The 25,925-nt window shown below is 37.9% G+C and overlaps 1 protein-coding gene across 3 annotated transcripts; it reads right to left on the bottom strand.

The window, feature by feature from the left end:
* Positions 1 to 1,062: 1,062 nt before the first annotated feature.
* On the bottom strand, positions 1,063 to 16,099 carry LOC107857624 (pyruvate kinase, cytosolic isozyme). Of its 3 annotated transcripts, none has more exons than XM_016702478.2 (4): positions 15,928 to 16,099; positions 14,941 to 15,208; positions 2,326 to 2,787; positions 1,063 to 2,070 (listed from the first exon to the last, which is right to left on the bottom strand). In XM_016702478.2, exons 2-4 carry the CDS (start codon positions 15,196 to 15,198, stop codon positions 1,258 to 1,260), a joined length of 1,533 nt encoding a protein of 510 aa, XP_016557964.1. In that variant the 5' UTR covers positions 15,199 to 15,208; positions 15,928 to 16,099; the 3' UTR covers positions 1,063 to 1,257. The 3 variants fall into 3 exon arrangements, with proteins under 3 accessions (XP_016557964.1, XP_016557965.1, XP_016557966.1); XM_016702479.2 differs by having other exon boundaries at positions 15,890 to 16,052; XM_016702480.2 differs by having other exon boundaries at positions 15,692 to 16,052.
* Between the last annotated feature and the right edge of the window lie 9,826 nt (positions 16,100 to 25,925).

Genomic DNA, 25,925 nt, shown 5'->3' on the forward strand with positions numbered 1-25,925 from the left:
TACTACTTGTGTGACCTCGTACACTTGTGTATGCGCTTGTGCACAACAATATAGTTGAATAATAACATAGTGAATAATTGAATACAAGCTTATGTAATTTCGAGTTTGCATTATGGGAATTATTGTTACCGACATAAACCATGTGAGCAACATGGAATCCAACCTATAACCTATAACCCAAGTTGGGAGGGTGTCATGTACCTTGCCAAGGACAAAAACTAAGATTCGTATGAATTGACTCATGAGCCCATTAAGGACAAAGGATACACTCTCGACTAGCGAGGAACCATTTAACCTACATTGGCACGTAGTTTGGGACTTGAGTTGTATGAAACGTGTCCTCTCAATACTAAGTACTACTCCTAATTGAAAAATAATGGAGTTATGAAAGCAACTCACTTATTTTATTCATATTCTAAATCTCAACTCTTTTGCTTTAACTTAACACTTATATATACTTCACTTTAAACCTTAAAATATATCTCACATCTAAATACTAAATACTAAATATATCTTGCATCTAAATACTTTCATCGAGGTTAACTTAGTGAAACACATGTTGAAATGTATGTGGTATTATAGTAACCTTCAAGTCTAGTTTGATTCCTTGCTAATCACTTAATAAACTTTGATCCTTTACCTATAGCACGAGGCCACCTCAAATTTCACATAAATAGAACCAGTAAATGTAGAATACCAGATATTACAGGTATGTGTAATTCAACAGGACAATATGATCTTTAATATAACCTCAAGTCCCATCAACGTGTTCATTATCGCATGCCACAATTTACAAATTTTGGTTCCTCCAGAGAGGGGAGAATATTTAAATAGCAACACAGAAGTATGTTTTTGGTGCAAATCACCTGAGAAATTCAGTGATTACGAGAGTATCACTTCTGCGTAGTGGGCACCAAAGACGATGTAGACGAGGAAACAATTTAGCCATGGTATTCGGTACCAGTAGACTTGTATCCAGTGCCACATGAATATGGTCATTTTTTCTGCGTACTGCTTAAATGCATTGATAGGCCAATAGCTAACCGCTATTTAAATGCAATATTTTGAAAATCTCTAGGAACATATGCATAATCAAATACATGGAAATACGCTGGTCCTTGGGATTACCAAGTTGTTGCTAACAGAGAATAGAAATATAAAAAGACATTACACCGTAATCGATAGAACTAAGCATACTGACCACCCAAAAAAGAACGGAAATCCACTGAGGCAAGATGCCAAAATAGAAATTTAACATTACTTCACTATGCAAATCTTGATAACTGAAGCAGCACCAATCCGATGAAGAACCACAACAGAATCACCAGGCTTGCAAAACCTTTTCTCTATGGCTGATTTCAAGGATGCTTCCAAGATCACCTCAGTTGATTCAGCATCAGTGGCCTTTGCAGAGCCTTCAGCGAGAACTGGAATCAAACCCCTATATATCAAACTATGCCTAGCTGGAGTTTCATCACTGATGGACCAATCAAAAGAATCAGTTGTCAAAACAGGCACAACAACGGACAGAATGGGAACAGCAGGCCTATACTTGGCAACCAGCTTAGCAGTGGTCCCACCACGTGTCAAGACAACTATGAGTTTTGCTTTAGCCTTGTTAGCAGCACGGACTGCTGAAGATGCAAGACTCTCAAGTGGGCTCATGGGTAATGGGGTAGACCTTATCATCTCCTTGAAGATAGCCCCATAGTCAAGTGAAGACTCTGCCTCAATACAGATTCGGGCCATGATTTTCACTGCCAGCTCTGGATAAGCCCCAGCTGCACTCTCCCCACTGAGCATAACACAATCAGTACCATCCAGGACGGCATTAGCCACATCAGTCGCCTCAGCACGAGTAGGCCGTGGAGACTTGATCATTGACTCAAGCATCTGAGTGGCAGTCACCACAGGCTTGCCAACAAGATTACATTTGTATATCATCATTTTCTGGGCCAAGAAAATCTTCTCCACTGGTATTTCCATTCCAAGATCACCTCGAGCGACCATAAAAGAATCTGTCTCACGAAGGATTTCATCAAAGTTGATTACTCCCTCTTGATTCTCAACCTTCAACCCAATTCCAAACAACAAAAGAACCATTATATGATCGAAACAGTTTAAGCACCATATGAAAACATTCCATGCTCCATTCCCAGTAAGCAAGCACATGTGTGCGTGCAAGCACAAAAGAAATCAGAATAAAACAAACTTTCAAGCCAAAGAAAATTACAAGGAGAATGGTCTGATGTGAAGATCATCTTTGTGGGAGATGTTTATAAAATATTATTAGACAAATCAAACTGCAGAGAGAACCTTACGTACCTTTGACATTAATTGTATGCGCTTTGCATGTGGCCCAAGAACCTTGCGAACATTGACAAGGTCAGAGCCCTTGCGCACAAATGAAAGAGCAATCATGTCAATATCGTTCCGAACACCCCATTCCAGGATATCTTCCTTGTCCTTCTCCGTAAGAGTTGGGAGATCTACAACTACACCTGGAAGGTTTACATTCTTTCTCTCACCTAACGTGGCAGTATTATCGCAGCGGCATCTCACTGTTCCAGCAGCTTGATCACACGACAAACAAGTAAGGGTTATGGTACCATCTGCACACAAGATGGTGTTCCCAGGCTTCAAGTCTACTGCCAACTTCTGGTAGCTCATCGCAATCAATTTTTCATCTCCTTTTATCGTATAGTCAGTGGTCACAGTGATCTCTTGGCCTTCCTTAAGCAGAATAGCTTTTCCATCCTTTAAGAAACCAGTACGAATTTCTGGTCCCTGCAAAGTACGTGCACAGTTCTAGTGTTTAAGCAACAAGTTTGATATAGCATAGTACATGGAGAAAGAAGTGAAAGTTTCAATCCAGATTTGTTTATATTGCGTTACTTCTGATCCAATGCAAAGACCATCAAGCACCAGAAACAAGTAGCTGTCCATACCTTAATATAAATTTGACTGATATGACAGGTGAATATAAAAATTACATAATCCCACAAAGAAGAATATTTCTAGGTGAAATTCTCATTTCAAATACGACGACATACCTAGTGTAATCCCACAAGTGGGTATGGGGAGGGTAGTGTGTACACAGGACCTTACCCCTACCTAGTCCCTACCTAGTGAAGATAGAGAGGTTGTATCCAGTAGGCAAATCAAATCAAAGCAGTTATAGAAAAAGAATTTCCGTAAGTAAAGAAGTCATGACAAATAATATTGAAAGAATTACATAGCAGTCTGGAAAAACTGAACAGTAACACCAGCTAAAGAATATGATAACTGAAGTACAAGGAACAACAAATAGTAACAAAAGTTAAACTACTCATTTTAAATATTCCTTTAAAATGTGATGTATCTTACTAGGACAAAAGAAAGAACAAAGGAACCACGCGACCACCATGACAACTACTACTATGCCTCAATCTCAAACAAAAGTTGGAACAAAGAACATGAATAAAAAGCGAGAGCAAGTTGTATCCGGTCGCTTATTACTGAAGTGATCACCCAAAACAAAAAAACACAAATCATGGAAAGCAACAGGTGAGCGTGTCGGTGCAATTTAATTCCTTAATTAAAGGCATAATTATCAAAATGGATCTAGTGTTGGAAAGACGTGCTTTAAGCGATCTTAAGCTTTGAAGCGAGGCTCAAAACATGTTGAGTGCTTCGCCTTGCTTAATGTAAGCTTCAGTGTCGTCATCAAGATTCTTAGGCATACATTTCCATGCTGGGAAATTAGAGGGAAAAGAGAAGAAAATTTGGGAATTAGTGTCTATTCCCTCAAGCTAGTGGGATTAAATAGTGTTATATAGAATATAAATAAGGAAGGAAACTAATAAATATTACGCAATAATCTAAGTGTCAAATTATGGGAATTTGGGGATATTCCCATATCTACACTAGATTCTAAGTGTCTAATTATGGGCGATTTGTGGATATTCCCATATCTACACTATCTAATTATAGAGATATTCCCATATCTACATTATCTAATAGTGATATCATATTCACTCTCCCCCAAGCTGGAACATGCATAAGTCATATGCCCCTAGCTTGCCATAAATATAGTCAAATCTAGATCTTCAGAGTGATATTGTGAAAATATGTGGCAGTTGATCTTTCAAGTTGACAAAACTTGTGGAGATATATTCAAACTCAATCTTCTCTCGGATGAAGTAACAATCTATCTCAATGTTCTTCGTTCTTTCATGACACACGATATTAGAAGAAATATGTAGGGCAGTTTGGTTATCACAAACCAATTTCATCGTTTCAACTCCTCCTGCCTTCAATTGTTGGAAGAGTTCTCTCAACCATATAAGCTCACACGTAGCCAGTGTCGTAGCTCGATACTCCGCCTCTACGCTTGACCTAGCTATGTCATAGCTCGATACTCCGCCTCAACACTTGATCTAGCTACGACATCTTGCTTTTTATTTTTCCAGAATATTAGATTACCTCCCATTAATAGAACCCAATAACCTGAAGTGGACCGTCTATCGGAAGGAAACCCAACCCAATCTACATCAAAATACCCAATAATGTGGGTGTCCCCCTTGTCTTCATACAATAAACCTTGTCCTAGAGAGCTTTTGATATATCACAGAATGCAAACCACCACATTTCAGTGAGTGACTATCACAAGGTGATTGCCAAAACTGCGTAACTACACTAACAACTAATGAGGTCTGGTTGAGTGACCGTAAGGTAGTTGAGTTTGCCAACAAGTCTCCAATATCTGCTAGGATCTTTTAGAGGGTCTACATATGAGTGGTACTCGGGAATTTGTTCATTTCCTGCAAGTAAGTCTAATGTTGGTTGCCGTTGGGTTTATGCTGTCAAGTTGGTCCAAATGGTCAGGTTGATCGGCTTAAGGCTCGCCTTGTTGCCAAAGGATATATGCAGATATTTGGGCTTGATCGTAGTGACATTTTCTCTACCATGGCTAAAATAGCATTCGCTCGTCTTTCTATGGTTGTCGTTCGTCATTGGCCTCTTTATTAATTAGACATTAAGAATGTTTTTCTACACGGTGATCTTAAGGAAGAAGTCTATATGGAGCAACCACTTGATTTTGTTGGGCCGAGGGAGTCTAGTAGCCTTGTATGTCAATTGCGCAGGTCGCTCTACAGTTTAAACAGTCCCCTCGAGCTTGGTTTGCGAAGTTTAGCATAGTAATTAAGGAGTTTGGCACGATTCGGAGAGAAGCTGATCACTCAGTGTTTTATAGGCATTCTGAACCAAATCTGTGTATTTATTTGGTGGCTTATGTTGAAGATATCGTTATCAACGGCAATGATCAAGAAGGTATCACTAATTTGAATAAACATCTCTTTCAACATTTCCAGACTACAGATCTCGACAGACTGAAATACTTTCTAGGTATTGAGGTTGCTCAGTCCAGATCAGGTATTGTTATTTCTCAACGAAAGTATGTCTTAGACATTCTTAAGGAGACAGGAACGATGGATGTAGAGCCATTGAAACTCTTATGGATCTGAATGCTAAACTTCAGCTAGGACAGGAGGAGCCACTCAATGATATTGGAAAGTTTAGGCGGTTGGTTGGAAAGTTGAATTATCTCACAGTGATTAGACCTGACATATCTTTTCTTGTGAGTGTTGTCAGTTTATGAATCCACCCTGTGATAGTCATTGGGATGTGGTTGTTCATATTCTGCAATATATAAAGTCATCTCCAGGTAAAGGTAAAGGACTACTCTTAAGGAACGAGGCCATGAGCATATCATTGGATATACAAATGCTCTAATTGGACAAGATCACCCTCTGATAGACATTCTACATCTGGATATTGTATTTTAGTAGGAGGTAATTTGATGTCTTGGAAGAGTAAAAAATAGAGTGCGGTTGCTCGATTTAGTGCTGAAGCAAAATATCGAGCAATGATTATAGCAACTTGTGAGCTAGTTTGGATCAAATAGTTAATGAGAAAAGTAAGATTTCGAGAAATCAGTAAGATAGACTTGTGTAGTAATCAAGCAGTCGTTCATATCGCATCAAATTTAGTGTTTCATGAGAGGACTAAATACATAGAATTGATTGTCACTTTGTCAGAGAAAAGATACTCTTGGGAGATATTGTTACAAAATTTGTGAAGTCAAGTGATAAACTTGCGGATATCTTCACCTTGGTCCCTCTGAAGAGTTGGGATTTTGGACACTTTTAAAAACTTAATTTGACAAAAAAACTTAAGTCTCAAATAGTTAAAAAAAGACTTTTAATGGCCACATCTTTAATGGACAACCCTAGAACATAGGTTTAAAAACATACAATTTAGCCCCCCCCCCCCCCCCCCCAACTTCAGCCTCTAAGTTTTTAAAAATATACTTTAATCCATGATTAGAAAAATAAATATTAGAAATTAAATTTAAAAAGAATAAAAATATCACAAATCTTCCAAAACAAGCCAATTTTCCCTCCATTTTTGCAATTTTTTTGCAATTTTCAGCTTTTTTTTTTATTTTGGTGACTTTTTGTCGAGTTTTTCGACATCCATCGGAAACTCACACCAGCCCCATTGTTTTCAATCATTTTCAGCCACCTTTCCATTATTTTTATCCCTCCATTTTCAGTCAAAAATCTTGAAAATCAGTCCCACTTTTTTGGAATCGATTCTAGGCTTTGTAGCACATTCCAACACTCCTTGTGTTCTTTCAAATCTCTAATCCGTTGCATTATTTTGGTGAACGTGGAAAAAGAGATCAGACTGGTTTTAACTAAGTACTTTGCGAAGATCCGATAAGAACACAACGACAATAATCTAGTGAGTCTAGGCTAGGCTTATAGACCACTGCTTCAGTCTAGTCGATATTATCATCTATGTCTGTCATCTATGTCTGTCATGCCTATTGTAGAATATGTAGTTGGTGGTGGTGAATTTATGGTGGATGAGAGGAGACTCCTAAAATATTAGAAATGGAAATCCGTATCTAAAGAGATGTGTTCATTACCGTTTGTCGCAATAGTTGATAGAACGACATGAATGCAAGCGTAATGAAGAGAGGGAGCTTAAGTTGTGATTCAAACGACCTGCTCATTAGTTACATGATGAATGAGAGGGATTTTTCATCAAACATTCATAAAGAATGATAGGCACGTCGAATTATACATACTTTGTGTTGATTCCAATGATGCTAAGCCTATTTTGAGAATTAAAGTTGTTGAAAGGTCTGAGAAGAAGCTTCCATATCAACCCCACCCTCCGCCTCCACCTCCACCCCATCCCTTGTAGTGGATGATAACTCAATGGGATAAAAATGCACGAGTGATGATGCAATGGATATGGGCATAGAAAAGGCTACAACTGGACTCCAACGACCTCATCACCTCCCCCCAGCATCATCATAGGTACTTTAGGTTTTTTTGTTGTTGCTTGTAATTCATGGTAGTTGAAAGCATGTGTTTTTTAATCAATAATTATGCATTATTTATGTGCATTAAGCAATAAGGTGAAGGGTCAATTTAGTATATATTTATCAATTTAGAGTTTAAAATTATCCTATTAAATTATTATCCTTTTAAGCCATATAAGCTGAAGGAAAAAACTTATCCATTCAATTTATTTAATTGCAATCCATTTAATTTATCACTATCTTATTTTGTGGAAAAACTTTGTACAATCATTACTTGTCTACACACTTATTGGATCATGCCACCAACTGATGAAAACCCTCATATAATATAATAAAATATTATTATCATATTTAAATAATTTTAACTCCTTTATTTTATTTTAGTTAATTAGTTAATTAATTTCTTTTTTAACCAAATAGTAGTCTAATGTGTAATATATATCAAGTGACTAGTTGATTATTGATAAATGATGTAGTTGAGTGATTTATATACTTCAGGTAGTAGTCTAGTTTATATATATCATGTGATCGATTATTGACAAATGATTTATGCCAGACATTCCATCTTTAATTAAATGGAAACGAATAATGATATAATAACGTTGGAAGTTGATAAAAATTAAGGTTGAGAGATTATGCACGAGGTTTTGCGTGTATGGTAGAAACTCATACACAACATTTTCGTTATGCTTTCATACATATCTGCTCTCAGATTTGTAAAATCCTCCCACTTTGAATAATATTATTATTATCCGTATTTCAAAGATCTCCTGCTACAGAAAATGATGATACTACTTATGTTTAGGTTGAGTGACATATTCTTCTAATTCTTCCTACCTCATTGATCAAGAAACAAAAGGGGATGTGCGACTATTTATACTATTGTAACTAAAGAAGCTAGAATATAGACTGTAAGAGCGGGAGCTTTAGGAATAATAGTGACACGACCCAAACCAGGGCCTTGTCGTAATGGATATCCCAAGTCCAACAGGACCGACGACCACCCCCGATACCCAACCCAACCTCCAAACACATACCCTGAGTCGGATGAATTTCGAACATATAACAAGATAGAGTTATGTATCATTCAAGATTCTGAGATAGGTCCATGACCATGACCAACCCAAACGAGTCAAACCACCCAATACCGAACCAACAACCATAATGTAAACCAATCCATAACCATTCCATAATATAATAAGATGAAACAATCACAAATCAAATACAGTCAACTGGTATCAGCCATAATACCAATACCAATGTCAAGGCTGACACCAATGCCGACACCACCTATACCGACCCATAGTAATCTCACAAAGCCTCTATCCGAAAGTAAAACAGTATCCGGTCGGAATATAACCCCGACCATAGCCAAAACCAAAGTCTAAGAAATAACTAAAGTATGATAACAAGACCATAATATGAAATGGAGCCTTCCGGAGTATGGAAGCTCACCAGTTTAATCCAACTATAAGCTATTCCCCAATCCGGTGACTGAGCAGGAGTAGTATGGCTGATTCCTGCATCGCGTAGGGATACAGCGCCCAAAGACGAGTTAGCAAGCGAACACTAGCATGCACTCAGGATACGGATAAAATAATGTTAATATTTAAAACCAAGTAAATGACTATATGCATTCACATCCATACATATATATATAATTCATACCGGAAAGGGAATCGGGTTTAGCATGCATTTAAAACCATTTACCTGGGTCTGTGCAGCTTAACCGTCCTAGAACAACCCATAGGCTATATGGTCCAGTGTTACTCCCTGAACGAGCCTCAGTGTGTGTAGCCGCACGTACCGAAGATATCATAGAAGTAGGGAATTCCCGTGTATCCTTCACCCTCTATGATACATATATACATGTTTAACTTAGAGGATTCTTGTGTACCCCACAAGTACATGGTCGCCATGACCAATCCTCATATCGGCAAACATGAGTTTCCAGTGTCCATCCATTGGACTCACACCTTCACGATTAGCTATCACAACCAAACATTACTGCCCAATTAAAACTATTAGCGCACAACCAAACCACCAACTCCATATATTATTAACCAAGGCCATAAGACGTGGTATCGTCATACCGACTATAGCTTGCAAGCATTGTCTTTAGCCAATCACCTAGAGGATTCCCCTGTACCCCGTAGGTTCCATTATTAGATTCACTTGGGGGATTCCCATGTACCCCACAAGATTTTTAATCAAAGTAATGGACACCAAGGCCTTACAATTAAGCCATTAAAACCATTTAAGCAATCTAGGTTCCATTACCATATTATACCATGCAAGTTTTCAATGAAAGTCCAACTACGTAATAAAAGCATTCTCATAGGCATTTTAACAAAAATTTTGAGGGCATATAGTTTCCAAAACCAAAATCAAGTACCAATTGACTATTCCCATGCAACCACATGTTCAAACCACCATTATAATATGAAAACCATAAGTAAAAACATGGGAAAACATAAATCAACCATTAATAACCAAAACCCCCAACATATAATTCAAAACCCAAAACCATATCACAATTATGCTATGAAAACCATTCATAAACATGCCCTTAATTAAACTAACAATGAGGGACGAGTAACATGCCTTAGATTACGAAAAAGACAGAGAGAAATCGCCCCTTTAGAGCCTTAATTGACCACCTTGAAGGAAACCCTAGCCTTTGCTTAACCAAAAAGCTCGAGAGAGTTTCTAAGCGTTTAAGATTAGAATAATAAGGTAAATGATGTCCCAATAGTGTTTTAGGTAGTGAGATCTTAAGAGGTTAAGAGGAAAAATGTCCAGAATACCCCTAACTTAAATTGTAAAAATCCCCGCAGAAAGGTACGACTTCCCCTTGAATCGTACCCACATCATACGAGTGGTACCCATCGCTTGTATCACTTGTACCCTGGACACGATGTTGGACATCACACACTATCCACCATACGACTCCCCTTGCCCCAGTCATACCATGATCATACGACCTGTACCTTCAACCCGTACCCTAGGCAGAAACATTTAGGCTGGACACTGGACATCATACGATTTAGATCCCACTCGTAACCTATCCTTACGGCTCTTAGTGAGACACTCATACTCAAAGGCAAGTCAAATCACCAAGTTTCAGATTAAGTGAAGGATCAACCAACTAACCCGTCACCAACCGTACGACCCGTACCACCAAACCGTAACCAAACCAAAAACTCAACCACCAAACACTAGTTAGCATACGAATTGGGTCATACGGCTCGTATGCTGAGTCGTATGATCCACAGAGACTCAAAACCCTAGAAACTTCCCAAGGATCAAAACCTAGGGTTTTTCAAATAGGGAAACATTTGAAAGCTTATGCATAACATTGACTAAAGTGGTGATTATCTTACCAATTATGTAGTGCCAAAAAGACTGGCCAAGAAAAGGCCAAAAATTTGGCAGAAAATGAAAAAAATGAAAGCTTTTTAAGGGAAAAATCATTGATTTTCATCTTGCCCAAAAAATTAAAAAATTAAAAATTAAAAAAAAATCAATATGGAGCTAAAAATGCTTGAAATCGAAAGATAATATATTTGCTAACGGCGAATGAAGAGTTTTGAGATTGGAGAAGATAAATCTAATAGAAAGATTTAGAGTTTGAAGAAAAAAATAAAAGAAAATTTAGAGAGAGAAAATTAATTGAAGGGTATTTTAAGAAAAAGGGGGGGTGAAAAGTATTTCAAAAATACTTAAGGGGTGCCAATAACTTCTTAAAGTTTATAAACTAACCCATGCCCCACAACTTTTCTATTTTTCTTCCCAAACCCTACAAAATAAATCAAAACTATCAATGGTGTCTCCTTTCTCAACTAAGTTTGGCAAGTCTTTTTTCCTATATCTTCTAAAGTTTCTCACTAGTCACCATCTTAGTAGCCGTTTGGGCATGGAAAGTATTCACTTTTTTTCAGAAAATTATTTCACTTTAGTGAAAAACGTGAAAAATGTAAGTGTTTGGCCATGAGAATTCCAAATACAATTCCGGAAAAAGTGAAAATAAGTTTTACTTGTTTTCACTTTTTTTACTCATACTTCTCTCACAAAATTTCAAAAACAACTTTAATTTATATTCATGGCCCAACACAACTCCCAACTCCAACTCCGACTTTGGAAAATTATAATTTTCATGGCCAAATGGAGCCTTAATTACATTTGTAACAAGCTAGGTACATATGACTTGTATGCACCAGTTTGAGGAGAGTGTTAGAATATGAGTAGGAATAGGAATAGTATACAGAATTCTACTTGGAAAAGGATTGTAAAATAGTGTCTATAAATAGGGTTTCAACGTAAATAGATAGACACAATAATTCAATAATATTTTTTCTCCCATAATTCTCAAAACATGCATCGGAACAGTGTATTTCTCAGCTAGTGCAAATTCTACCCTTAGGGAAAAAACGGGAGGACAAAACATGGTACAAAGCACAAGTTGGATTCGCAGTTACTCCAGTAGATCATGTTGCATTCTGAAATCACTTCCAGGTAACTCCTCCTCCCCCTCATGAAGCAGTTCGACTTTATTAAAGCAGCAGCTCAAAATGAAAAGGCGAAAATCATGAAAAGAGACAAGCATGTGCATCAATGCAATTCCTTGTTTAGATACATGATATACCAAAATAAGCAAAAGTACAAAGCCTTCAAAAACACATATCAACATAGTGTATTTCCCAGATACTCCAAAATTCTTTCCTTAATTGAAGAGAGGAGAACAAAAGAACAAAAGTACAAAACATGGCACAAGCTGCAGAGTTGGACAGGCAACTATCTAGAAGATCACGTTGCATTCGGCAATCACTTCCAGGTGACTCCTCTTATGAAACAGACTTGGGTCTATATGTTGCTCTCTCTGTTCTTTTTCTCTTTTTTCTTTTGGCTCAAACTTCATTTTATACTTCTCATTTCTGAAATCTGAAGCAACACCATCTCTGTTATTATAATACTATATCAACATGTAGTATTTTAGTGTCATCTCATTGGTTCTATTATTTGTTAATTAGTAATTACTTCTTATTAGAATATCATAGCATTATGCAAAATCCTGATATTAAAATATTCTATCATCACAGGAATCTGCAATATTTTATTAACTAATTAGTAATATGAAGTTGGTCCACTAACCGAAGACTGATGTCCATATTTGTTATATATGATTGCTATCTCTGACAAAGTGATATAGACAAACTATATAAATTTAGTGGTTCTCGCTTTCTGTAGCTGAGAACCGATCATAGTACGCATGCATTAAGAATGTCTGAGTGACCGTTGTACAGAAGTAAAGTAACAGAAAATTGAATCTTTGTTCATTTTGTTTAACTAGTTCTTTTAGTGAACTTAACACCGGATGAGAACTACATGACAGTCCAGACCATTATACATAAGTGAAGAACATAACATTGACTCTATTTTACCTCGCGACTAGTTCATTAATGAACTTTTCACACATGGAGAAGTACATGAATCACCATTTAGTAACATAGTATACAGATGTTATCAATTTAAAATTTTATCTGTAACAGTGATGTTGCTCACTTTTGAAATAGATTGCTCGATGTTTAAGTATTTTGTTATCCTTAAAGGAATGATTGCATTAATTTTTTTTTATTTTTTTCATCAAGAAGAAATATTGCTTTGATTATTTAGAACTATCGGAATGATTGCTTTAATTTTTTTTTATTTTTTACATCAAGAAGAAATATTGCTTTGATTATTTAGAACTATCTCTTTTCTTCTTTCATTTTACAACAATTTGTATTAGACAGTGACTCAATATCGTCGACTACAAATTCTAAAACTACGAAATGAATAGGACCCAACTTAAGTATGTGAAACGGAAGCAAGTGAGAGTAATAGTACCGCAATTAGGTGCTTACCTTGTGTCAAAGGTTACCAAGAATGAAATTCATTGTCACAAACATTATCTTGTTAGGGGTAATAAAAAATGCCAAAGCTTGTGTGAAATATCCTAAGAATGTTAGGGAAGATTTATGTTAGAACTCCCTCCACAAAAAGAATGACTTGCTTTCCTTTTTATTTTGTTTCAAAAGAATGACCCTTCCCTTTTCTGGCAAAACTTTAATTCCAACTTTCCACATGGCATGTTGAAGACCACAAAATTAAAGGGCATTTTGGTACATTTGACATCACTTTAATTTAAGACCACAAAATTCAAAAAGTCTTCTTTATTTTCTTAAAATTCATGCCAAATCAAAATAGGTTATTCTTTTTGAAATGGAGGGAGTATGGTAAAACAATGAACTACATTGCCTTTGGAAGAACAAGATATAAGAGGGCTGCTTTTACAAATCGTCAGCATTGCCTTTACCTGGTACGTTGTCATTGGTCTAAATCATTAGAAAAAGCTCGCATGCACTAGCATGTGGATCAGACACGCTCGTCGAAGCAACTGTTCTGACAGCACGTCAGCTCTGCTACTGGAATGACTGACTGGGGGTTTGCTCACCAAAGGCTGGGAAACCCTATTATGGTATTGGTTTTTCCACAGCACTGAAGGATAAGGTGGTGACGTTAAATAGCCCAAGAAAGACCCCAGGAAATGACAGAGAGACAAGTTTCTTTCCAATGTGTTGTTGGCGTTAGGTAGGCTCTAATACCATGTGTAGTGAAAGGGAAAATAAGAAAGAACGCAACTTGATCATTCCCTCACACTACTATGGTTTAAATAACTATGTTTACAAGTTCCAAAAAGGACAAAAATCAGTACCTAATAACAATAGGAATAAATTACGACACCTGCTATATGAAAAATACAGCAACAACATTCCCAGTGAAATCCCACAAGTGAGGTCCAGGGAGGGTAGAGGGTAGAGTATACGTAGACCTTACCACCACCTCGAGGAGGTAGAGAGGCGGAAAGAAGGACCCTTGGCTCAAATGCAGCAAATCCAGATACAAAGAAAATCCAGGTAACAAAGAAGAAGGAAATAGTGAAAAAAATATAGAAACTAATAAGGGAATAGTGCAAATTCTCCAAGAAAGAAACATGAACAACAACAAAAATAGTGCGACAGTCAAAACACAACAAAAGACTTTGATAGATATCACAGCCAGGGACTTCAATACTAAGGGTAGTACAACAACAAGTACCAACAAGCCTAAACCCTTGAAAGCAAGACCACACTCCTACCCAACTAACCTTCTACTCTAATAGGCGTCCTCCACACCCACCTATCTAATATATTCTAGAATACTCACAAGGATTCTAACAAAGTTAATATTATTATATAAACTAGATCTCCCAGAAACCCCTGCTCAACAAAGCTATCGAGATGCACAAGAACAACTGCAAGACTGAAGTATTTCTCTTCTAGGGCAGTTCCCCAGTGATTAGTTTCACTCGTATCTAGTACCCTCTTCCAATAAACTAATCTACTTTCATCATTCTCCCATTTTTGAAGATACTGATAGTATAATGTACCAAAGAATAACGGCAATTGATAGAACCACAAGTACGAACATGAGAAATTGCAAAAGGGAGAGGTTGAATGGAAGTATATGCTTATCATTCAAACCTTAGTATCAAGCATGACAGCACACAGGATCTGGGTATTGTGCATAGCAGTTTTTAGATTGTTCAAGGTCTCCTGATGGTACTCATGTGTCCCATGGGAGAAGTTAAACCTGGCAACATTCATTCCGGCACGAAGAAGCTTCTCTAGCATTGGCACTGACCGGGAGGCAGGCCCTAAAGTGCATACAATCTTTGTCTTAGGGATACGGCCATCATGTGGGAGCTCCTTCAAAATTCCGTCTATATCAATGTTGGACATTTTATTCTGTCTGTTGAAAAAATAGACAAGACAGAGTCTTTTCAGGAGCACATACAAGTAAATAATTGCCTTCATGAATTAATCCATAGAAGCAGAGCACTAAAATAGGCACAGCTATATTCCCTTGATCTTTTAATATGCTGAACTTGGGGAAGCAGACAAACAATAAAAGTTCTTAAGAGAAATTTCATAGGACATGTAAAGTACTGAAGCAACATAATGATGATCCCGCCAATTTTACTTGGTGGAGAAACACAATAAAGACAAGGATGAGCTGGGGAAAATCATCACAGAGAGCCAAATACAATAGCAGGGTAACAAAGCACAACTAGGAGGCGCCACACCAAATGGTTAAGCGGTACATACTGAACATCACACAGAAAATGTCACATGTGGAAACCAGTAAGAGAAAAGCAAGCAAACAAACAAAATAGGGATCCAAGAACCATCATGATTGATACTCAAAATGAAACAAAACTTGCTCATTGCGCACCCAAAAAAATTTTCCAGAAAACCCTCATCATTTTACCAGCTCCCAGATTTGCTATTTCTTGAAAGTTAACCTGATTTTCTTTAATCTGCAATTTCTCAAAAGGTGAGCTATTTTTTTTACACAACAACAACAAACCCATTGTATTCCCACATTTTTTTGAGCCGGAACTTGAGAAGAAAAGAGGAGTAAATTACTGACCCAAACGACCAATAACTACAAAAGAGAACTGAACTCACGAAGTTAAAGTTCAACTTGGCAGCACAGCCCTTGCTTTCTATACAGAAGTTTGAGAGGTATTAATCTTATCAGTACGTGAAGCTCTAGTAGAAAATACAGTAAGGCATATCAGGGATAAAGCAGGGACAGCACCTCTTCTTTTCCGCAAAAGTAGTAATTTTAGTCCCTCAATTGTTGTTATTATAATCTTAGCCCCATGTATTATTTTATTTGGTTAAATATATTTAACTTCAATGTTAGTTTATATGGTTCGTGTTAAGTTAGGGCCCAAACTCAAGTGATCTTAAATTTTATACAATGACATAACTTAAAATATGTAAAATAATTTAAACTCGGCAAAGATCATACATTGAAAAACATGAACTTTTTTATGAGTTTGTAAGCATATAATTTCTTTAGTCGTAGACAGAAATAAATTTTTTAGATATTTATTAAGTTTTAATTTCATTTATAATTTCACGTGGTGAAAGTTATGCTAGTTAAAATGCCATGATCTGAGTCAACACCCAAAGTGTGACCAAAACTTAGGACTATAAGTAGCTGTAACACCTCGATTCGCTGAACCAGAATGCTACATGGTGCTCATGACCCTGAGGGACCACAAGCTAACTCATGACTGATATCTGTACCTGTATACTGCAAATCATGATATAATAATGATGCGGAATACATGGAACTGTAAGGCCATAAGGTTCAACTGAATACAATCATGTAGGTGAAAATACCCAAAACAATTCAATCTGAATGTAAATCTGAACATAAATCTGAAAGCCTATAAACTATTTGAATAAGGACTTGAAGGAACATGTCTCCAACTAACTCCGTAAAACTGAACTGAAGAAATAAATAAATGTATCAAATCATATTGTCCTCGAATCAATGAGGACTCACTGTGTCTCTGCGACTGGAATGCTACTGCTACTGCTGGGCTGGAGCTCGTGTCTCGGAACCTATGGTGTAACATGAAAAGAAAGCACTATAGCGCAAATGCGTCAGTACAACTGGAGTACTGAGTATACGAGGAAGGTAGGCTGAACATAAAGGGTTTCATGCATGAACAACACTGACTGACTAATATGAACGTGGGAGTACAAACACACATATCTAGAAACTGAGACCGTCAATACATGATAACATGACCTGTAAGCTAATACATGCTTTACTGATAACTGTCATGACTGATACTGAAACTGATAACATGGACGACTGTATCTGACAATCCTGTATATACTGAAATCTGAAAGACGCCCTGAGTTCTTTTACTGAGACTAATACTGAAACTGTGGTAAGTAGTGTTTAACCGACATGCCCCATGTATGTCGTTATGGCTAAGCTGGGGTCCAATCTCTGCCCCAACTGGAGGGGTGTCAATACCGTGCCATGGGTAAGGACAGCCTGTAAGTGACCTTTATCTGGCGGGTACTCAATGAGAACGGTGGGAACCCTAAACTGACGGGTTAAGCCACCTCATCAACCCTAATCTGATGGGTTAAGATGTCTCAACCTACGTTTGGTACGTAGTTCTGGAACACAAGGATTGCTACTAAGAATCATACCCTGAACTGGCGGGTGAGTTCCCATCCTTGAGTTCACTCGGTGCTAACTTCTACTCCCATCTGGAGGGACTCGACATGAATAACTGGCTACACATGACTTAATTTTACTGAATTCTGTTGACTGGCGAAATGTTACTGATATCTGACAACTGACTAAGATTATGACGTTTTCCTGAGTCACATGACTGACTGAAGTCTATGGAATCATAGCTTGAGTTCGGATATCGTAAAACATGACATGGCTCTAGGCACACAACTATAGTTTTCAGGTATAAGTACCCCCAGGACTCGATGGAAGAAAACTGACACACATGACTGACTTAATCATAAGAGTAGAGTCCATAATATATAATATCATAAGTAGGGATCTCATACTATGCATGGTTATCAACAATGTATTGCATAGAAAGGATTTCATATCACATGGAAGTACTTGCACAATCTTAATATCATATTCATTACATAATCATATTGGCAACATATACCAATAGCATGGAAGTTCATGTGGATTGCATGGTTATCATACATCTTGTTTATAAGTAGGATTTGCAAGTAAACATAGCATAATCTCATAAGAATAGTTCATGAGTATTCCAACAATATTTACAAGGCACATTATCAACATAGAAGTCATTGGAACGTAAGGGCATATCATGAATCCTTCACTTAGTCACAATTTAGCTATATTGCATGATTTCTAGTTCCTTAGGCATTTTATCAAACACCTTACATGCACATCTTAAGCATTGGTGAAATCATCAAATTATACATCATGAACAACCAAATTTACATGTTTCCAACTCATATGATATCATGAATTCACAAAAACATATAAAGATTCCATCTTGGGAATCACCCAATATCAACAACATGATCATCAACACCCAACAATATATAAATCATACTTTATAATGAAAATGAGGAAAACAAACAAGCATCAACATGGGTATGATCATATCACCACAATCAACCAAGCTTTCGTATTTTAAAGATGATTCTTGAACTCCACAGACGAAAGGAATCTATGGATGAACACTACGCATACCTTAGAAGGAAGATTCTTGATGATTGACGAAGGAATTCCCTTGAAATCGGATATTCAAGCTTAATTATGCAACCCTAGTTGTTTTCTCCTTTAGTGCTCTTGGATGATGAGCTTTGAGATGAAAATAGAGTTGTAATATGCTTAGAAGCTATATATTTCGTAGGGTTAAGTTTAGGGACGTGTAGGGTGTATTTAAAGACTTAATTACCTTTAAAATAACTCAAAATGGAGTGTTTTTGACACCTGGAATTCACTTAGGTGGCGCCCAAGTGATCGCCTATGCTTGGGTTGGGCGGCGCGTAACCAATCGCCTATGCTTACTGTCTCTCACGAAAATAGACATAACTTTCCGCTCGGGAATTGGATTAAGGCGAAATTGGTATCGTTGGAAATCTAATTCGATTCTCTACAATTTGGTAGGTCTAAATCAGCCAAAATACCACATTACAATTGAGGTATACTCGTTCAAAGATGACCCTTGCAAAATCGAACACTAAAACTTGATGGATTCAAAAACTCTTAGCTTGTATTACCTTAAGTGACTTATATGAACATGCTTAATGCATCATAAGCTATCTTATCACTAGAATATTCATGGTAAGTCATGTACTCAAGTATGAATCACAGGATAGGAGATTTCATACGTAGAAATACTTATTCTCTTCCTAGCTTAGAAACATGCGGGGTATTATAATATCTCCTCCTTGGGAACATTCGTCCTCAAATGAGAATTTACTGAGAAGGGATACAAGACTATAGAACCTGAACTGAACATGAAGAATTGAAACTTGATCTCATGACTAACATGCTAAACATACTGAATTCGTGCATATCTGATAGACGGACAACTGACATATGAATGCATGACTGAGTATGAAATGGTTAATAGGTACCAAATTTATACTGGAAACATGAACGTGAACTGAATAAGATTAAGGAGAACTGCTACCTTGAGCTTGATCTTAATTAGCGGGGAAGAGGTGAGGATACTTGGTACGCATATCTGCTTCTGCTTCCCAAGTAGCTCCCTCATAAGACTGATTTTTCCAAAGAACCTTGACTAGAGGGACTTTCTTGTTCCTCTATCTACGAGTCTGATAATCTAAGATTTCGACTGGAATCTTTTTATAGGAGAGGCTGTTCTGAATGTCAATGCTCTGAATAGGGACAGCAACTGCTGGGTCACCTATGCAGTTCTTTAGCAAAGAGACATGGAAGACTGGATGGACTGAGGCTAGATCTGAAGGAAACTCAAGCTCATAAGCTACCTTGCCGAAGCGACAAAGAATTCTGAAGAGACCGACATACCGGGGACTGAGTTTCCCTTTCTTACCGAACCTCTTCACTCCCTTCATGGGAGAGATCTTAAGATAGATATAGTCATTGAACTCGAACTCGAGATCCTTTTTACGAACATCTGCATAGGACTTCTGTCGGCTCTGAGCAGCCCGGAGTCTCTCTCTGATCAACTGAAATTTCTCTAAGGCGTTGAATACTAAGTCAGGACCTATGATTGAGGCCTCACTAACTTCGAACCAACCAATCATAGATCTACATTTCCTACCATAGAGAGCTTCGAATAGAGCCATCTGAATACTAGAATGATAGCTACTGTTGTATGCAAACTCAATCAAAGGCAAGTGGTCGTCCCAACTTCCCTTAAAGTCAATTGCACACGCCCTTAGCATATCTTCAAGAGTCTGAATGGTCCTCTCTGCTTGACCATCTGTCTGAGGATGAAATGCTGTGCTGAGATAGACTTGGGTACCGAGACCCTTTTGGAATGCTTTCCAAAAGTGAGAAGTAAATTGGGTACCTCTGTCTGAGATAATAGATAGTGGAACACCGTGTAATCTGACTAACTCCCTGATATAGAGTTTGGCATAATCCTCGACGAAATAAGAAGTACGAACAGAAAGGAAATGAGCTAACTTGGTCATTCAATCTATAATGACCCAGACTGAATCATGCTGATGATGAGTTCTAGGCAAACCCATCACGAAGTCCATGTTAACTTCTTTCCATTTCCAAGTAGGAATGGTGAACTCTTGCATGGAACCATTAGGTTTCTGATGCTCTATCTTAACCTGCTGACATGTAAAGCACTTAGCCACAAACTCTGCAACATCTCTCTTCATCCCACTCCACCAATAGATCTTCGGTATGTTGCGGTACATCTTAGTGGCCCCTGGATGAATAGAGTATTGCGCACCATGCACTTCTGCAAATACTCACTGCCTCAATTCATCTACATCTGGAACACATAGTCAACCCTGACAACGAAGAACACCATCTCCCCCTTGGGAGAAAACCTCGACTTTCTGATTCTGAATTGACTCTTTGATCTTGATAAGGATAGGATCCTGTCTTGTTTCTCTTTCACCTCAGAAACTAGAGATGACTCTGAACTACTATGAACACATACACCACCCTCTGAAGAATTGACTAAGCGAACGCCTAGTCTGGCAAGCTGATGGATCTCCTGAGCCATCTTTTTCTTACTATCCTTAATGTGAGAAATACTACCCATGGAGAGTCGACTAAGATCATCGGCTAGAACATTGGCCTTGCCCAGATGATAAAGAGCACTCATGTCGTAATCCTTTAAGTGCTCTAACCACCTTCTCTAGCGAAGATTGAGATCTTTCTGGGAAAAGACATACTGGAGGCTTTTATGGTCTGTGAAGACATCTACATGAACTCCATAGAGATAATGCCTCCAAATCTTCAAGGCAAAAACTACTACTGCTAACTCAAGATCATGAGTAGGATAATTCTTCTCATGTGGCTTTAACTGTCTAGAGGCGTAGGCTATGACCTTACCATGCTGCATGAGGACACAACCTAAACCCACTCTGGATGCATCACAATAGACTACAAAACCATCTAAACCATCTGGAATAGCTAGAACTGGAGCGGAGGTGAGTCGAGTCTTCAACTATTAAAAGCTCTTCTCACATGAATTTGACCACTGAAACTTAATCTTCTTCCGAGTCAATCTAGACATGGGAGATGCAATAGAAGAAAATCCCTCGACAAACCGTCTGTAATAGCCAGCCAAACCTAAGAAACTCCTAATATCTGATGGAGATACGAGTCTGGTCCAGTTTCTTACTGCCTTAATTTTTTGAGGATCTACTCTAATGACATCACCGAAAACAATATAGCCAAGGAATGCTACTGATCTTAGCCAAAATTCGCACTTGTTAAACTTACGAATAACTGGTGATCCCTGAGAGTCTGAAGAACAATCCTGAGATGGTTTGCATGATCACGCTTTGTGCGAGAATAGACCAGAATATCATCTATAAAGACTATGACAAACATGTCCAAGTACTGCTTGAACACACAGTTCATCAAATCCATAAAAGCTGTAGGGTCATTGGTAAGACCAAATGACATGACTAAAAATTTGAAGTAACCATACCGAGTACGGAAAGCTGTCTTTGAAATGTCACATTCTCTAACTCTGAGCTGATGATAGCCTAATCTGAGGTCTATCTTGGAAAAGTAACTGGCACCTTGAAGTTGGTCCAATAGATCATCAATCTTGGGAAGAAGATATCTGTTCTTGACCATGACCTTGTTGAGTTGATGATAATCAATACACATCCTGAGAGAATCATCTTTCTTGCGCACGAATAATACTGGCACACCCCATGGGGAAATGATGGGTCTGATGAATCCCTTATCTAAGAGATCCTTCAACTGATCTTTCAGTTTCTTGAGTTCTGCTGGTTCCATTCTATATGGCAGAATAGAAATAGGTTGAGTATTCGGAAGAAGGTCTATGCCGAAGTCTATTTCCCTTTCGGGATGAATGCTTGGAAGATCTTCAGGAAAAATATCTGAGTATTCATTAACAACAGGGACTGTTTTGAGGCTGGGATATTCAAAACTGGAATCTTTAACATGCACAAGATGATACACACACCCCTTGATGTCAATGACCTTCTAGACTTGGTCAATGAACTCTTGAGGGTCCTCATCAGACTTAGACCCATGAAAAGATGAAGGGTTCATCCGGGTGAAGTCCCGAACCCTAACTACTTTAGGATTGGCGACTGGATTGGTCGGAAGGACTGGTGGCCGTTCATTCTGTGTAGCCATGTACTGAGCAAGTGTGGTAAATACGGCTCTAAACTCCACATGGGAAACATGTTCGCCCAAAGGATCTTCGGGCTGAGGAGCTAGCTGGTTTCTTCTCTTTGGGGCCACGGTATGGAATAAGAGAAGAATGGATTAGACTAAGAGTTTAACTTTTGATTATGCTCACTAGCATGAAATGAATAATGAAGAAAGTGGACTATTCCTAAAACAACTTATAGCCTCCCGCACATAAATGTGGCGCGCAACATACCCATGTACAAGACTCTACTAGATGCGGCTTTCAGACTTCCTAGGACTCTATTGAACCTTAGGCTCTGATACCAAGTTTGTAACACCCCGATTCACTGAACCGGAATGCTACACGATGCTCATGACCCCGAGGAACCACAAGCTAACCCATGACTGATATCTGTACCTGTATACTATAAATCATGGTATAATAATGATGCGGAATACATGGAACTTTAAGGATATGAGGTTCAACTGAATACAATCATGTGGGTGAAAATACCCAAAACAACGCAATCTAAACGTAAATCTGTACATAAATGTGAAAGCCTCTAAACTATCTGAATAAGAAGTTAAAGAAACATGTCTCCAACTAACTCCGTAAAACTGAACTGAATAAATAAATAAATATATCAAATCATATTGTCCTCGAATCAATGAGGACTTATTGTGTCTCTGCGACTGGAATGCAATTGCTACTGCTGGGCTGGAGCTCGTGTCTCGGAACCTATGGTGTAACATGAAAAGAAAGCACCATAGCGCAAATGCGTCAGTATAACTGGAGTACTGAGTATATGAGGAGGGTAGGCTGAACATAAAGGGTTTCATGCATGAACAACACTAACTGACTAATATGAACGTGGGAGTACAAACACACATATATAGAAACTGAGACTGTCAATACGTGATAGCATGACCTGTAAGCTAATACATGGTTTACTGATAACTGTCATGACTGATACTGAAACTGATAACATGGACGACTATATTTGACAGTCCTGTATATACTGAAATCTGAATGACGCCCTGAGTTCTTTTACTGAGACTGATACTGAAACTGTGGGAAGTAGTGTTTAACCAACATGCCCCATGTATGTCGTTATGTCTAAGCTGGGGTCCAATCTCTGCCCTGACTGGAGGGGTGTCAATACCGTGCCACGGGTAAAGACAGCCTGTGAATGACCCTTATCTGGCGGGTACTCAATGAGAACGGTGAGAACCCTAAACTGACGGGTTAAACCACCTTATCAACCCTAATCTGACGGGTTAAGATGTCTCAACCTACGCTAACTATAGTTCTAGAACACAAGGATTGCTACTAAGAATCACACCCTGAACTAGCGGGTGAGTTCCCATCCTTGGGTTCACTCGGTGCTAACCTCTACTCCTATCTGGAGGGACTCGACATGAATAACTGACTGCACATGACTTAATCTTACTGAATTCCGTTGACTGGCGGAATGTTACTGATATCTGACAACTGACTAAGATCATGACGTTTTCCTGAGTCACATGATTGACTGAAGTCTATGGAATCATAGCCTGAGTTCGGATATCGTGAAACATGCCATGGCTCTTGGCACACAACTATAGTTTTTGGGTATAAGGACCCCCAGGACTCGGTGGAAGGAAACTGACACACATGACTGACTTAATCATAAGAGTAGAGTCCATAATATATAATATCATAAGTAGGGATCTCATACTATGCATGGTTATTAACAATGTATTGCATGGAAAGGATTTCATACCACATGGAAGTACTTGCACAATCTTAATATCATGTTCATTACATAATCATATTAGCAACACATACCAATAGCGTGGAAGTTCATGTGGATTGCATGGTTATCATACATCTTGTTCATAAGTAGGATTTGCAAGTAAATATAGCATAATCTCATAAGAATAGTTCATGAGTATTTCAACAACATTTACAAGGCACATTATCAACATAGAAGTCATTGGAATGTAAGGGCATATCATGAATCTTTCACTTAGTCACAATTTAGCTATATTGCATGATTTCTAGTTCCTTAGGCATTTTATCAAACACCTTACATGCACATCTTAAGCATAAGTGAAATCATCAAATTATACATCATGAACAACCAAATTTACATGTTTCCAACTCATATGCTATCATGAATTCACAAAAACATATAAGATTCCATCTTGGGAATCACCCAATATCAACAACATGATCATCAACACCCAACAATATAGAAATCATACTTTATAATGAAAATGAGGAAAACAAACAAGCATCAACATGGGTATGATCATATCACCACAATCAACCAAGCTTTTATATTTTAAAGATTGATTCTTGAACTCCACGGATGAAAGGAATCCGTGGATGAACACTACGCATACCTTAGAAGGAAGATTCTGGATGATTGACGGAGGAATTCCCTTGAAATCGGATCTTCAAGCTTAATTATGTAACCCTAGTTGTTTTTCTCCTTTAGTGCTCTTGGATGATGATCTTTGAGATGAAAATAGGGTTGTAATATGTTTAGAAGCTATATATTTCGTAGGGTTAAGTTTAGGGACGTGTAAGGAGTATTTAAAGACTTAATTACCTTTAAAATAACTCAAAACGGAGTGTTTTTGACACCTGAAATTGACTTAGGCGGCGTCCAAGTGATCGCCTATGCTTGGGTTGGGCGGCGCGTAACCAATCGCCTATGCTTACTGTCTCTCACGAAAATGGGCATAACTTTCCGCTCGGGTATTGGATTAAGGCGAAATAGGTATCGTTGGAAAGCTAATTCGATTATCTACAATTTGGTCGATCTAAATAAGCCAAAATACCATATTACCATCGAGTTATACTCGTTCAAAGATGACCCTTGCATAATCAAACACTGAAACTTGATGGATTCAAAAACTCTTAGCTTGTATTACCTTAAATGACTCATATGAACATGCTTAATGCATCATAAGCTATCCTATCACTAGGATATTCATGGTAAGTCATGTACTCAAGTATGAATCATAGGATAGGAGATTTCATACGTAGGAATACTTATTTACTTCCTAGCTTAGAAACATGTGGGGTATTACAGTAGCTCCAAATGGACCCTTGATTTGGTTATATATAACACTATAAGACATCATAACTTAATTATAGAGGAAGTGTAACACCCCTGATCTTTTTTGTGATGTAATTCAGACTTAGTGTGGAAAATTGAATGAAAAATTTCCAATCCACAGACTGGTACGACTCATAGTATGAGTCATACAATGAGACCACAAGTCGTATCATGGCTCG

This window comes from Capsicum annuum, chromosome 2 (assembly GCF_002878395.1).
Source record: "Capsicum annuum cultivar UCD-10X-F1 chromosome 2, UCD10Xv1.1, whole genome shotgun sequence".
Lineage (NCBI taxonomy): Eukaryota > Viridiplantae > Streptophyta > Magnoliopsida > Solanales > Solanaceae > Capsicum > Capsicum annuum.